This window comes from Oryctolagus cuniculus, chromosome 3 (assembly GCF_051225735.1).
Source record: "Oryctolagus cuniculus isolate XC-2025 breed Fujian yellow rabbit chromosome 3, ASM5122573v1, whole genome shotgun sequence".
In the NCBI taxonomy this organism is placed as follows: Eukaryota; Metazoa; Chordata; class Mammalia; order Lagomorpha; family Leporidae; genus Oryctolagus; species Oryctolagus cuniculus.
Window position 1 is genome coordinate 11,704,589 of NC_142869.1, and position 13,882 is coordinate 11,718,470.

Consider the following 13,882-nt stretch of genomic DNA (forward strand, 5'->3'; position numbering starts at 1 on the left):
GAAGCCGCTCATCCTGCAAAACACTGGCATGAGAAATCCAGAGCTGCTGTCTGTTCAACAACAAAAACTCACATATAGCTCAAATAATATGTTCAGCGAATTGCCATGTCTGAGATGTTAAGTTACTGGGTAACTCTTAATAAGAGCATGGACCACAAGCTCAGTCTGGGAGTGGGGTTAAGAACTATGAAGATAACAAGGTGGGCAAGGACTGGTATATATCAGGATAGTAGGGAGGGACACTCATGGGGAAGCCACCAATTCCACCTTCTTCCTTAGAGATGATGCACTTAAACCATGCTGACAACAAGTAAGCAAACACATGACAATTATTTTTTAAAATTTTCATAGAAGGAACTCCCAAAATTAGATCACAGTTTCTTGTTAGTTCCCTTTGTTGTGATTATAATAAACATTTTATAGCAAATATTAAGACTATAAACACATTATCATCGGGACTTCTTGAATTCACTTCGTTAGTTCATGTTATATATCAAGCATGTTAGACTGGATTCTGTCCTTGGAAATCTGAATCACTGACTCACAGAAGAAAAACTGCTTACCTTTAGCACCAGGGTGCCCTCTTGGGCCTGGATGGGCTCCCAGCAAACCTGAACAAGATAATTTTGGCATATTCATATTTGGTTAATTTGATATCATGCGTATCACATACAATCATACACCTAGCCCATGTTAAAGGTAGTCAGTTCTATTAGAGAAGAATTTCTGGAGTAATAAATGATTATAATGTCATTAATCATTCTATCCAAAATAAAGTCAGTGATCAGAGACCAAGGGCAGGTTGTACCTGTTTCTCCTTTTTCTCCAGGTGGACCAGGGATTCCATCGTGCCCTTGGTTGCCTCTCATACCCACTGGCCCAGGAGATCCTGGGAATCCTGGAAGGCCTGAACAAACAAAAACCAAAATTAAAACCACAGCATTCAAATAGAAGACTTATTTCTTACTAGTGGAATCTCGGTAAAGGTGCTGAGTTTTCAGAACTTTAGTTCTGCCAAGCTAACATTGAGAAAAATTGCACACCTGAATATGATAATAAGAGTTCTCACTTTGGTCCATTTAGACTGGCAGATATTTGAATTAGATGGGTAGACATATTTAAGCATGCTTTTCTGCATTTTTGTCTTGGTCCTGAGTAACTGGGAACTGTTGTCTATGGAGCAGTGAGTGCACAGAGATTCTAACCTCAGGAGGAAGGGTTCCTTGTCATGAAAAGGAGTTAGAACAAATGCAAGAATGAAACCTGGAGGGCCTTTTATTCCTGGGTGTCCAGGGAAGCCTTTGATTCCTTTAGACCCCATCTCACCATCAGGACCCGGCATTCCTAGAAATGAAGAGAGAGGCTAAGGAAAAAGGACACCGGAAAACGAATGATTACAACAGTGGCTGCAACAGTTCCTCCAGTCTATCTGTGTTAAGCTGGCCTTAGGAGGCCCACCACCCCAGGCTTTTGTCCTGAATGCTCTTTCCCCAGGGAACCACACAGATGTGTCCAGCTGTTTTCAGACCTTTGTGACCATCAGCCACATGGGCCACTCAACAGCCAACCTGTTGTTTTAATGAGGAGTTACTGCAAATCTGTTGGGCCTTTCAGTGTATTGAGCGGATTGCTTAGGTATTAAGACCCAAAGCTGCAACTCAATAGCCTGGCAGGTGTTTTTAATAAAACAAAATAAAGAAAAAAATAAGCCTGAATAAACGGATCATTAAGTTAAAATAAGGTCAGTAGTGTGGGCTCCAATCCAATGCAACTGATGTCTTTAGAAGAAATTAGGACACAAACACACAGAGGGAAGATTCAGAGAGAGCTCAGCCACCTATCACAAGGAGAGAGGTTTCAGAAATAACTAAGCCTGCCAACTCCTTGATCCCAGATTTCCAGCCACCAGTACTGCGAGATGATAAACTGGTTAAGCTTTGATACTTATCTTGGAAGCTTCCGCAAAGTAATACAAACACAAGGATGTACAATGAGCTAACATTTCATGGCTCTAGGCCGAATTTGTTGAGGCAGCACTGCAGGAGTTGTGCTAAGTGGAGCAGATTTTTAGACTTCAGTCCACCCATTAGGCTGCTCTTGATTAACTCACTGTTTCTTAGTGTCTTGATTTGAAGCTCACAGTCGAATGAAAACAATGGAGCATGAAGCCTTAAATAACTTTGTGCTTACTATCATGATTCCAGGAGGTGAGGGTCACACCACACCTAACTCTTCGGGGTTTCAGAATTGTAAAGCCAAGGCTCACCTGGAAGGCCAGGGCTTCCGGGACTCCCGGGGACTCCTGCAGGTCCAGCAGGCCCTGAATGTCCGGGTGGGCCAGGTGGCCCTCTTTCTCCTTTCTTTCCCACGTCTCCTGGCAGTCCTGGATCCCCCTTAAAGTCAGTCAAACACCTTTAAAATTCTCATATAAGCAGGATATGTGGTTAGAATTACGTATAAACTGTATGTATGTGCTCATCAGTCCATATTCAGTGTCTGCTCTGTGCCAGTACCATGATAGAAGCTGGGAACAGGTTGACCACATGGTTTTGGGGGGACCCAGTACAAAATGAAAATGAAACTGTCTCTTTAAAACAATTTTTACAAAATTTCAAGACAGCAACAGCAGAGCATGAAGCCAAGAGTGGGGTCCTTCTTAGCCCGGGGGCTCGGGGACTCCACAAGCTGCATAGCCATGGAGCTGCCACCTGCCAGGAAGTAACAGGAACCCTATGCTGCCAAATCTGTGACACATTAAGCCTCTGCCCTGCCAGAGCTTCAGAGACCAGTGGGGAGATAGACAGTAAATCATCACACAAATGTATAATTACAAAGTGTGATGACTGGGGGTGGGAAACAGACCAAATGGTTCCTACAAATGCTGTGCATGCAGAAAATTGTATGTCATCCACAATGATCTAATATTTACAAAGTCTGTACTTCAGTTTTATGATAAACTGGAACATATGGGTTTAATGGTGACTTAAAAATGTCCGCAGTAGCTGATTAAAATGTACTACTCTGTGACTCTGATTTGCTGACATGAAAAAAACTCAGCTCATTTTGTGTTCGATGTACAGTTTTTAAAAAGTTCTTCTGGTGGTTACCTATGAAAATCCTAAATCTCAATGAAACTGTTAATCAGTTGAATTGTAATCAATTGTAATTGGATCAATTTAATGTAATCCAAGTAAAATAGGTCAAAGTAATATGTCAAAATAGAAAAAAATGTAAGTCAAAATATCTCTTTGGATAGAGACTCTCGCTGGTTTTCACGTCGTTGCCTAAGTACAAAGGGCAAAGAAAAATTGCCTGTGCTTTTAAGCATTACAGAATTGCTTTCTTGGGTCTGCTGTGTGGCATCAAAATTTTTTCTTTCTTGTTTTAATAATTGCTAGTGGAGAATGTGGTTGGTGGACATCTTCAGGAAATGTGGCGCTTTATTAACTCAAAAGAGAGGGGAGAAGTTTCCCTAAGTAACAATTTTATGTATTGGAGCTCCATGTTCTTGAAAATCTGATGAAGAATACTCTTCCCCTATAAAAACTTGCATTATGCATTTTACATTTAATTTCAGGAGATTAGTGGGTTTCTCTTACAGATCCATGGAATCCTACTCATGAGAACTTCTGTTAATTATTCTATAGTGATCTAGCTTTAGTTCTTCGTATAACTGCTATATACAGAAAGATTTATAAGGAAATAAACCCAAAAATGCTACCAAATCCCCCTGAGATATTTGGTTGTTGCTTCTTACAACACACTAGCCAGGGCTGTGGCATCCAACCTCAACTGGACAGCACTGGAACTGAGAACATTGTGACAAGACAAAAATATTCCGTGTAATGGAATAGAAATACTTGGCATTCTAGAACAATTAAGAAAGACACAACTATGTATTTTAGGGTTTCGTTTGTTTTTTAATGATGCTCAGAGGTTATTTTATTTACTTACTGTATCTTAATAAGACAAGCGTTTTGGATTACAAAGTTTGGAAATTTCTTTTTGCAAATCTGTGCAAGAAAAGTCCATAACTAGTGTCTGTGCATCAAGAAAAAAGCCAAACAAACAAAACCAACAGTCAGCTGTCAGGTTGTGTGGGCCTGTAGTTGCCCCCTTCTGGCAGCACACTTAAATGGCAGGGATGGTGTGGGAAATTTCTTGGTAGCTCAGCCTCTCAGAAGTTGAAAGCTATGTGATGGGCATCCTCAAATGTGGAGACAGGAAAACATTCAAATAACTCCAAGAAAGAACAGTAATGTTTTAAATTTTCTCTTTCCACATCGAATTTAGGTCATTGTTGATATTTCAAGGGGTCCCCTCCAGCAACAAAACATGAATATTTCAGTAACCAATGTACCTTTGGTCCTGGTGGTCCTGGCCTTGTCCCTTCTGCATAACCTGGCTCTCCCTTATCTCCTTGAAGACCGCTAATACCTGGCAGGCCTGGTGTTCCAGCCAGACCTGGGAGTCCAAAAGTCCCCCTTTTTCCTTTAGAACCTGAAATTAGGAAAGATATCAGGTAAATAGATAAGCACTGGGAATCTTGAAGTTTCTACTTTTGGCCCCTGCACAAGCCATGTTTCTTCTAGGAAATTGGTATTTAAGGATCACAAATGTATCAGGAAGTTATACTGGATCATTTTTATATAACAAAAATGTTATTTTGTTCTCACTGATTTTCCAGTTGCGCAAAGTGCTTTAGTCTAAAATCAAATCAAGTTATATTGCACAAAGTTTCAGCCAAACAGAAAACCAAAATTGCTGCACAACAAGTCCAGAAGTGTGACTTATCACCAGCTTGTGGCCTCCAAACAGGACCTTGTACATACCTGGCACGCCCATGTGCCCCATGGTTCCTGGCTCACCACGTGGCCCTGGCTCCCCAGGACTCCCAATGATTCCCAGATCTCCTTTGGGACCTTGGGGGAAAAAATTAGTCATACACCTTGCATAGTTCCTGGATAGAAGCAGTGCACAATAAAAATTTGTTGCTTGCATGAGTGAATGAATGCACCTGAGCTAGACCAGCTGGTATAGGCACTTGTGTGGCTGTCTGTGCCTTCAGGTAAGGAGAGGAACTGGAGACAGAGAGCATGCAACACTCTAGTTGACTCTTGTCAGCAAGACTGGGTTTCAAACAAAGTCACCCTAAAAGCAATGGTGGCAGGAAAGATGGGTTCCTGTGACCACATAGTAAGTTTCTAACTGCATATTGAAGCTTTAATGACGTGTGATTTATTTTGTTACTGAGGTGGTTATGGGGACTAGCAGGCTGCTTGAGCTGTCTGAAATATTACTTTGTAAATTCAATAATTTGTTTAAAAAAGAAAAGCCCCTAAAACACCTTCTAATTTGCATCTTTGACGTGATATTGTAATAAACTATTATTTAGAATCATATCAAAAATTTCAAAGTAAAACTATGACTCATTATATATAATTCACACTTATATATTATATATATATTATATTTATACATATATATATATAAAATACATGCCTTCATTTGGGTTTGATTTAGAAGTGAATCTCTGCTGAAGCAGCATTGGAGCAGAGTTCATAATCAACCCAGTATGTTTAGAAACAAGTTTTATTACATTCGGATCTAAGGAAACTTAAAACATGATATTTCTTTTGGAGACTCAGCAATACCTGGTGGTCCTGGTGGTCCAGGGGGCCCTTCAAGACCTTTTAGACCTGGTAACCCTGGGATGCCTCTGCTTCCTTTCTCTCCTGGATTTCCTGCAAGTCCTAAAGTTAAAAACCAGATATTAAAGATACAGATTGGAATTTTATTAGACTCTACACATCCTGGTTTAAACCAGGATATTGTGGTAACATAGCATAGGACATTTGTTAAAAGGATGGAAAGGTGAGGGCCTGTGTCTTTTTAGGATTAAATGAGATAGTATTTATAATGTATTAGCACAGTTCCTGGCAAGAGTTAGTCTTCAATGAACACTAGCAATTATAATATCTACACTTTAAAATAAAATAATATTGAGGCCAGCGCTGTGGCATAACAGATAAAGCCACTGCCTGCAGTGTCAGCATCCCATATGGGCACCGGTTTGAGTCCTGGCTGCTCACTTCTGATCCAGCTCTCTGCTGTGGTCTGAGAGAGCAGTAGAAGATGGCCCAAATCCTTGGGCCCCTGCACCAGCATGGGAGACCCGGAAGAAGCTCCTGACTCCTGGCTTTGGATCAGCCCAGCTTCAGCTGTTGCTGCCATTTGGGGAATGAACCAGCAGATGGAAGACTTCTCTTTTTCTTTCTCTGCCTTTGCCTTTCTATAACTCTGCCTTTTGAATAAATAAATAAATCTTAAAAAATAAAATAATATTTTAGGAATCAGTGGCCTAAATACCTTTTAAGTTTTTTTAGTGTAGACAGAGCATTAGGGATTGGTGCCATGGTGTAGAATGTAAAGTCACCACCTCCAGTGCTAGCATCCTATAAGGGCACTAGTTTGAGTCCCAGCTGCTTTACTTCCAATCCAGCTCTTTGCTAATGACCTGGAAAAGCAGTGGAGGGTGGCCTAAGTGCTTGGACCCCTGATCCCACATGGGAGACCTGGAAAAAGTTCCTGGCTCCTGGCTTTGGATAGGTGCAGTTTCAGCCACTGCAGCCTATTTGGGGAGTGAACCAGTGGATGGAAGAGCTCGTTCTCTGTCTCTCTGTTTCTCTCTGTGTAACTCTGCCCTTCAAATAAACAAATATTTTTTTTATGTTTCACTTGGATTTTTTTATAGAAAGCTTTTATTTCATAAATATAAATTTCATAAGTACAACTTTTGGATTATAGCAGTTCTCCCCCCCCCCATACCTGCCCTCCCACTCCCAAACCGTCCCAATAAATAAATCTTAAAAAAAGAGAGCATTATGGACTATGCTATTCCCATCTAAACTGTTCTGCTCTCAGCCCATTTATTAAAATGATAATTTATTATTAGGTAAGTCTAGCCTGACCTAGAGTCACACTCATCACTGATAGCACTGGGATTTGTACCACTTCTGCATGGTTTGAAAGCTCATACACTTCCCAGAACAGCTTTCTCCTTTCCCTAAACATGGCTTTGACACTATTCTCTTGCTCATTGCTACTCACTGATCTCCATTACCTGCAGAGTAAATGATGAACTCCTCCGCTGTGAAGCATTCCGCAACCTGTGTGTGGCCTGGTTTTGTGCCTTTTCTCAAGCAGACTCACTTCTCAAGGCTCTTTTCTTGTCCATGTATTTATTATTACGTACTTTTGAATATAATTAATACATAGGTCTTGTGCTGAGTACTGGACATATAAATAAATCTAATTCTTTTCCCCTAAGTTTTTAGTGTTTAGCTGAGGAGCAGCCAACTTAGCAAACAATTACCACCCAATTAGATAAGATCTGTAATACAGCTGGGTCCAATACACTACTGGGAAGAATTTCTGGAAAAACAATATTTTGTAGGTCATTCTTTAAAATCCTTTAATAAGATTTATTTGAAAGCCAGAGTGACAGAGAGTGATAGCAAGACAGAGAGAGAGAGAGAGAGAGAGAGAGAGAGAGAGAGGTAGAGGGAGAGAGAGAGAGAGAGAGAGAGATTCATCTGTTGGTTCATTCTCCCAATGGCCACAATAGCTGGGACTGGTCTAGTTCAAAGCTAGGAGCCCAGAGTTGAGTAGCAGTGGCCCAAACACTTAGGCCATCATTCACTGCCTTCCCAGGTGCATTAGCATGAGGCTTTATGAGAAGAGAAGCAACCATGACTTGAACCAGCGTTCTGATATGGGATGCCATCGCAAGCTGTGGTTTAATCTACTGCGCCACAACACTCTCCCCAGTAGCTCATTCCTGGAAACTGAATGAGGGATAATTGTGTGGAGAAAGCACTGGATTCCTGATAAGAAAATAGGAACTGGCTATGGTGCAGTGAGTGGGTTAAGCCATGACCTGCAGCCCCAGCACCCCATATGGGCACCAGTTCAAGTTCCAGAAACTCCACTTCTGATTGAGCTCCCTACTAATGGCCTGGGAAAGCAGCAAAAGATGGCCTGAGTTCCTGGGCTCCTGTCATCCATGTGGGAGACCTGGAAGAAGATCCTGGCCCAGGCCTGGTCATTACGGGACTGAACTAATGGATAGAAGATCTCTCTCTCTATCTCTCCTTCTCTCTTTTAACTCTTTCACAGAAATAAATAAATCTTTTTTTAAAAAAGAAGAAAATAGTCTGTGCACATGAGTGGTGGGTAGCAGGGGGGCCGATTATTGTGTATTTCCCATTTGTGTCATTTATTACAAACCAAAAATATAATTGTATATAGTTTAGAGTGTTCATTTGCTTAATTGTTTTTAGAGGCTGACAAAATACAGCCTTTGGACTCAATCTAGTTTGATTTCGTATGTGTTGAGAGCCCAGGGTTGTTTTGACAGTTTATTTTATTTTATTTTATTTTATTTTTTGACAGGCAGAGTGGACAGTGAGAGAGAGAGACAGAGAGAAAGGTCTTCCTTTGCCGTTGGTTCACTCTCCAATGGCCACTGCGGCCGGTGCGCTGCGGCCGGCGCACCACACTGATCCGAAGCCAGGAGCCAGGTGCTTCTCCTGGTCTCCCATGCAGATGCAGGGCCCAAGCACTTGGGCCATCCTCCACTGCACTCCTGGGCCATAGCAGAGAGCTGGCCTGGAAGAGGGGCAACCAGGACAGAATCCGGTGCCCCGACTGGGACTAGAACCCGGTGTGCTGGTGCCACAAGGCAGAGGATTAGCCTATTGAGCTGCGGCACCGGCCTGTTTTGACAGTTTAAAAGGGCTATTTTTAAAACAAAACGAAGACAAACAAAAGGGGCCAGCACTGTAGCATAGCAGGTAAAGCTGCTGCCTGCATTCTATATGGGTGCCGGCTTGAGTCCCCGCTGCTCCACTTCCGATCCAGCTCTCTGCTATGGCCTGGGAAAGAAGTAGGAGATGGCCCAAGCCCCTGTGCCCCTGCACCAGCATGGGAGACCTTGAAGAAGCTCCTGGCTCCTGGCTTTGGGTAGGCCCAGCTCCGGCCATTGCAGCCACTTGGGGAGGAACCAGTGGATGGAAGACCTCTCTCTCTCTCTTTGCCTCTACCTCTGCCTCTCTGTAACTCTGCCTTTCAAATAAATAAATATATGATTAAATCTTTTAAAAAAAGACAAAAGTCAAAGAAGAATAAGCAACAGGGGCCAAGGTCTAAGATATTTACTACTTGGTCTATACATAAAATGTTTATAGGTCCACTAATGTCTCTTTTCCTCACTAAACTACAGGCTTCACTGTGACCAGGAAGCAAAGTGTTTTGTTTGCCTCTGTGTATTCAGGACATAATAAAATGACTACGGTATTAAAAAATAATTGTTGACTACATGAATGTCACGTGGCTAGAGAGAAAGGCAAACAACAAACAGCAAAGCTACTTGTATGCCAGTCCAAGAAATCTGAATTGTTTTTGTTAGTAATCTTTATTTATTTTCATTTTTTAATTTATAAAGGTGTACATGCACATGAGCACACACATGCACACGTACAAATCTTCCAATCACTGGTTCACTTCCCAAAAGCAAGGGTTGCGCCAGACCAAGGCCAGAGTTTAAGATTCAATCAAGGTTTCCCCCATGAGGAGCAGAGACCCAAAGACTTGAGTCACCACTGCTGCCTTCCAGGCCGTATTTTAGCAAGAAGCTGGAATCAGAAACAGAGGAGCTGGGACTTGAACCAGATACTCCAACATGAGATGTGAGTGTTCCAAGTAGCATCTTAACTACTGTACCAAATGCCTTATCCAGACATTTGAATTCTTTTTTCTTTTATAATTTATTTAATTATTTGAATGTCAGAAATATAGAGAGAGACAGCAAAAGACAGACAGAGAGGTCTTCCATCCGCTGGTTCACTCCCCAGATGGCTGTAATGGTCAGGGCTAGGCCAGGTTGAAGCTAAGAGCAGGAGCTTCTTCCAGGTCTCATACACGGGTGGCAGGGGCCCAAGTACTTAGGCCATTTTCCACTGCTTTTCTCAGGACATTAGCAGGCAGCTGGATCAGAAGTGGAGCAGCAGGGACACAAACCAGTGCCCATATGGGATGTTGGCATCGCAGGCAGCAGCCTTACCCGCTACACAAAAATGTTGGCTCCAACATTTGAATTCTTAAGACAGAGGACTCTTGGAAAGATTTTGGGTCAAGAGTTTGGTTTGCTCATCTTAATCTTATGCACAGTTTATATTCTCTTTCATGAGGCTTTTCTGTCTGCCCTAGTCACTTTTATTTACTGCTTTTCTCAACTCATACAGGGCTCACTGTCGGGGTACCTGGCAGAACAAGGAGTCTAAACTTTGAAACCAAAGGTGTCAGTTTGAGGGCCATCTCTGCCACTTCCTATCAGACTGACACTGGGTAAGTAACAACTTTTCTACTGCCCATTTGTAAAACTGGATGACAGCAAGGAGAATTCCTCCTCCTAGGCTTATTATGAAGATTGATTGAGTCAATCTTTACTGATTTGTAAAACTTAGAACAGTACCATCACATGGCAAGTGCCACATGGGTCTTGTCTTTGTTAAAAAACAAAACAATACTAATTTGAACTTGTGTTATTCATTATCTTTTACACTTGCGCCTAAGAGTCCCATGCAGTGCCTTCCAGGAAAGAATAGTGACAGTGCTTATTGGTGCCCTTAGGATCTTGTGCTCATTACAGCAGATGTCTTTGAAGTAGAGATTCAGATTTTTTTTACAATGCCCATATTGAAATCATACAGGACTAGGTAATATGACTTTTCAATCTGTGCTCCGTGGTGATGCATTGAAAAAGCTATATGCGTACAAAGGAACTGCTGTGATGCATACCGTACTTCAAGTGAGACAAAGTTTTGATAGAAGCCTAGAAACAGCTTGTGTCCCTCTATACAAGGGAAATTCTTCAATTTTCAGTGAGTACCCATTGTACATTTATGCCTGCAGATCCACACTTGGGTGTATGCTGTTCGTGTATTTTTTTCCGAAATGCTTCCGTATTCTGTTAGTCACCCACAATAGCCTGGGAAGTGGTGTCTGCAGACAGTTTATGAGGATAGGAGATTTGTGCCAGGATGTCTTCGTATCTTGCCTTAGACAGTTCTAGCAGAATTCTGTAAAATTCACATTACTTTCATTTCATTGTTAAAGATAGAACAAATCTTCTGTGTGCATTAGAACTGTCTTTTCCAACCAGATTAATGAAGGCTATCTAAAAGGCTTTTAGTTCCCGATTCCTTTTTATTCCCTTTTATCCAAAAACATATTTCTCATAAGTCAGTTATTTCCAATGATTTCCCATTTTTTCAATTGATAAATTCGTTGGATTACATCACTTTTCAGAACTCTTGCCACTGCTGTTGAAGCTTTCCTAACTCCCCAAAACCAGTTATTCCATTTCTTTAGGGTGTTCTATAGCACCCTGTGCAGGATTTTAAAAGCAAATCTTCACTTGGACCCAAATTCTTCAGGGGCCGAGCACAGATGTGTTTGTTGGATGCAATCTCACTTCTAAGAATTCATGAGAAATCTCTCAGAATATGATCTGGTTTTGCTACTGCAAAGACATTTTCTTTTACTTCATCGATGCTATGCTTTAGTTCTTCCCCCTGCTATGAAAGAGTGATCTTCAAAGATAACATTTTATCCAGCAACTCTGTTTTTCTAAAGTTACTGGGACTTAAATCTGGGTAAGGAAACTTGAGGGAGGCCTTTTTAAAATGCGTTTTTGATTGTATTGATCATCTGACAAAAACTTCCAACAAAAGAGCTCAAATAATATGAGTGGGTTTGAATTTTAGCCCATTAACCACATCTTGCAATGGACAGAATTTATAAAGGGTAAATTTTCTTTAAAGCATACTATACTTTCTTTTTAGTAATTATTCTCCAAAGGATTTTTAGGCACAAGAAGTAATTTTTAGATGCAACTAGAAAAATTTATTCTGGCAGATGACAGAGTAAAGTAAATTTTGGGGTGGAATTTTTAATTTCAGCCAGAAAAGTTTTTCAATGTGGAATTCTCTAAGAGTTTCCCATGCTTGGCAAAAAGAAGGTTTTAAGACTTCTCATTTAAAAATAGACTAGTGACAAAATTCAGAACTAACTTAGAAGCAAAAAATTATACATTAAGCAGGCAAATCACTATGGGAGGCAAACTAAGACTCAATTCTAGTTCATGTTCAGCCCTCAACTGCTGTGTGGCTTGGACAGGCAGCACAACATGGCCCTCATGGTCCTCATCTGTCAGCAAAAGAGATTAGTCTGGATAATTTCTTTTTTTTTAAGATTTATTTATTATTTACTTGAAAGAGTTACACACAGAGAGGAGGAAAGGCAGAGAGAGAGAGAGAGAAACACACAGGCAGAGAGAGAGAAACACAGAGAGAGAAACAGAGAGAGAGAGACAGAGAGGTCTTCCATCTGCTGGTTCACTCCCCAGATGGCTACAACGGCTGGAGCTGTGCCAATTGGAAGCCAGGAGCTAGGAGCTTCCTCCGGGTCTCTCACGCAGGTGCAGGGGCCCAAGGACTTGGACCATCTTCTACTGCTTTCTCTGGCCATAGCAGAAGCTGAATCAGAAGCGCAGCAGGGCCGGCACAGTGGCTCATTTGGCTAATCCTCCGCCTGCGGCACCAGCATTCCATATGGGCGCCGGGTTCTAGTCCCAGCTGCTCCTTTTCCAATCCAGCTCTCTGCTGTGGCCTGGGAAGGCAGTGGAGGATGGCCTAGGTGATTGGGCACCTGCACCTGCATGGGAGACTCTCCTGGGAGACCAGGAGGAAACACCTGGCCCCTGGCTTCGGATCGGCGCAGCTCCAGCCTTAGCAGCTATTTGGGGGATGAACCAATGGAAGGAAGATCTTTCTCTCTGTCTCTCTCACTGTCTAACTCTACCTGTCAAATAAGGAAAGAAAAAAAAAAAAAGTGGAGCAGCCAGGACTTGAACTGGCGCCCATATGGGATGCCAACTCTGCAGGCGGTGGCGGCTTTACCCACTATGCCACAGCACCGGCCCCTGGATAATTTCTTAGTTCTGATTCTAAACATAAGAAATTCTTTACCTTTAGGCCCCGGTTCTCCTTTGTCTCCCTTAACCTGAATTAATCGTGCAGGTCCAGGATTTCCTCTGTCCCCTTGTTCCCCTTCGTCTCCTGGGGGCCCTCTCTGGCCCTTTACTCCTGGGATTCCAAGGCTGCCTAGCAGACAGGAGAAACAACATCAAACCCCTCCCTCTTTAAGCAGGTTCTGGGCATGCGAAAGTGAACAGGGCTCACACGAAAACAGAACAAAGCCAACAAACAAAAAAACAGGTATCTGGCTGAGAATTCAATAAGTCATTGGTGGGATTAGGCCAGCAGTGATAATAGAGGGTTCCATTGAAACGGGAAGAAGTAATAGAGAAAAACAGAAAAATCACACATGTTGTTCTTACAGAGCTATTTTTCCCCCAAAGAATGAAATGCGATTTATCTTGCTGTAAAAGAAATGCACACGCCCGTGCCTTGTGATCCCTGGAAAGACAAGGCTCTGCAGCACTTACCCCTCTGCCCAGGGTAGCCGGGGCTCCCAGGAAGCCCAGGAGGGCCTGTGGTTCCAGGATAGCCCATCATCCCCATCTTTCCCCTTTCACCTGTGGAGACACAGGGACAGAAAGCAGCACAGGTATAGAATGAGAAAAACAAACTACTCCATAAGCAGAAGGACATTTGTATACAGAAATTGGTAGTTGAACCACAGGTTGGTGAATAGAAAGATAACTATGTTTGTTAGGAAATGGATCAGTATATGATCTTTTTTTTAAACCTCTTTTCTATGTGGAAATCATTGGCAGCAAAATAACTTTGATGGATGA

The 13,882-nt window shown here is 42.1% G+C and overlaps 1 protein-coding gene and 1 long non-coding RNA gene across 9 annotated transcripts in view; one reads left to right on the forward strand and one right to left on the reverse strand.

Annotated features, from left to right (window-relative positions):
- LOC127491686 (uncharacterized) overlaps positions 1-13,882 on the forward strand; it is a 46,689-nt gene that overhangs the window by 31,100 nt on the left and 1,707 nt on the right. The window contains exon 2 of the long non-coding RNA XR_007920566.3: positions 10,305-10,407. This is a non-coding gene — a long non-coding RNA (uncharacterized LOC127491686). The remainder of the gene's footprint in view (positions 1-10,304; positions 10,408-13,882) is intronic.
- The window catches only part of COL4A3 (collagen type IV alpha 3 chain), a 155,089-nt gene that overhangs the window by 29,414 nt on the left and 111,793 nt on the right, over positions 1-13,882 (reverse strand). For all 8 annotated transcript variants that reach the window (XR_016231407.1, XR_016231406.1, XM_089328920.1 and 5 more), the window contains 9 exons: positions 13,571-13,660; positions 13,092-13,226; positions 5,655-5,753; positions 4,833-4,922; positions 4,361-4,500; positions 2,267-2,393; positions 1,264-1,344; positions 809-907; positions 564-611 (listed from right to left, as the gene is read on the reverse strand). Coding sequence is in view for 6 of the 8 variants with exons in the window: in XM_089328920.1 (XP_089185046.1) it covers positions 564-611; positions 809-907; positions 1,264-1,344; positions 2,267-2,393; positions 4,361-4,500; positions 4,833-4,922; positions 5,655-5,753; positions 13,092-13,226; positions 13,571-13,660 (909 nt within the window). In the remaining 2 variants the exon portion in view is untranslated. The remainder of the gene's footprint in view (positions 1-563; positions 612-808; positions 908-1,263; positions 1,345-2,266; positions 2,394-4,360; positions 4,501-4,832; positions 4,923-5,654; positions 5,754-13,091; positions 13,227-13,570; positions 13,661-13,882) is intronic.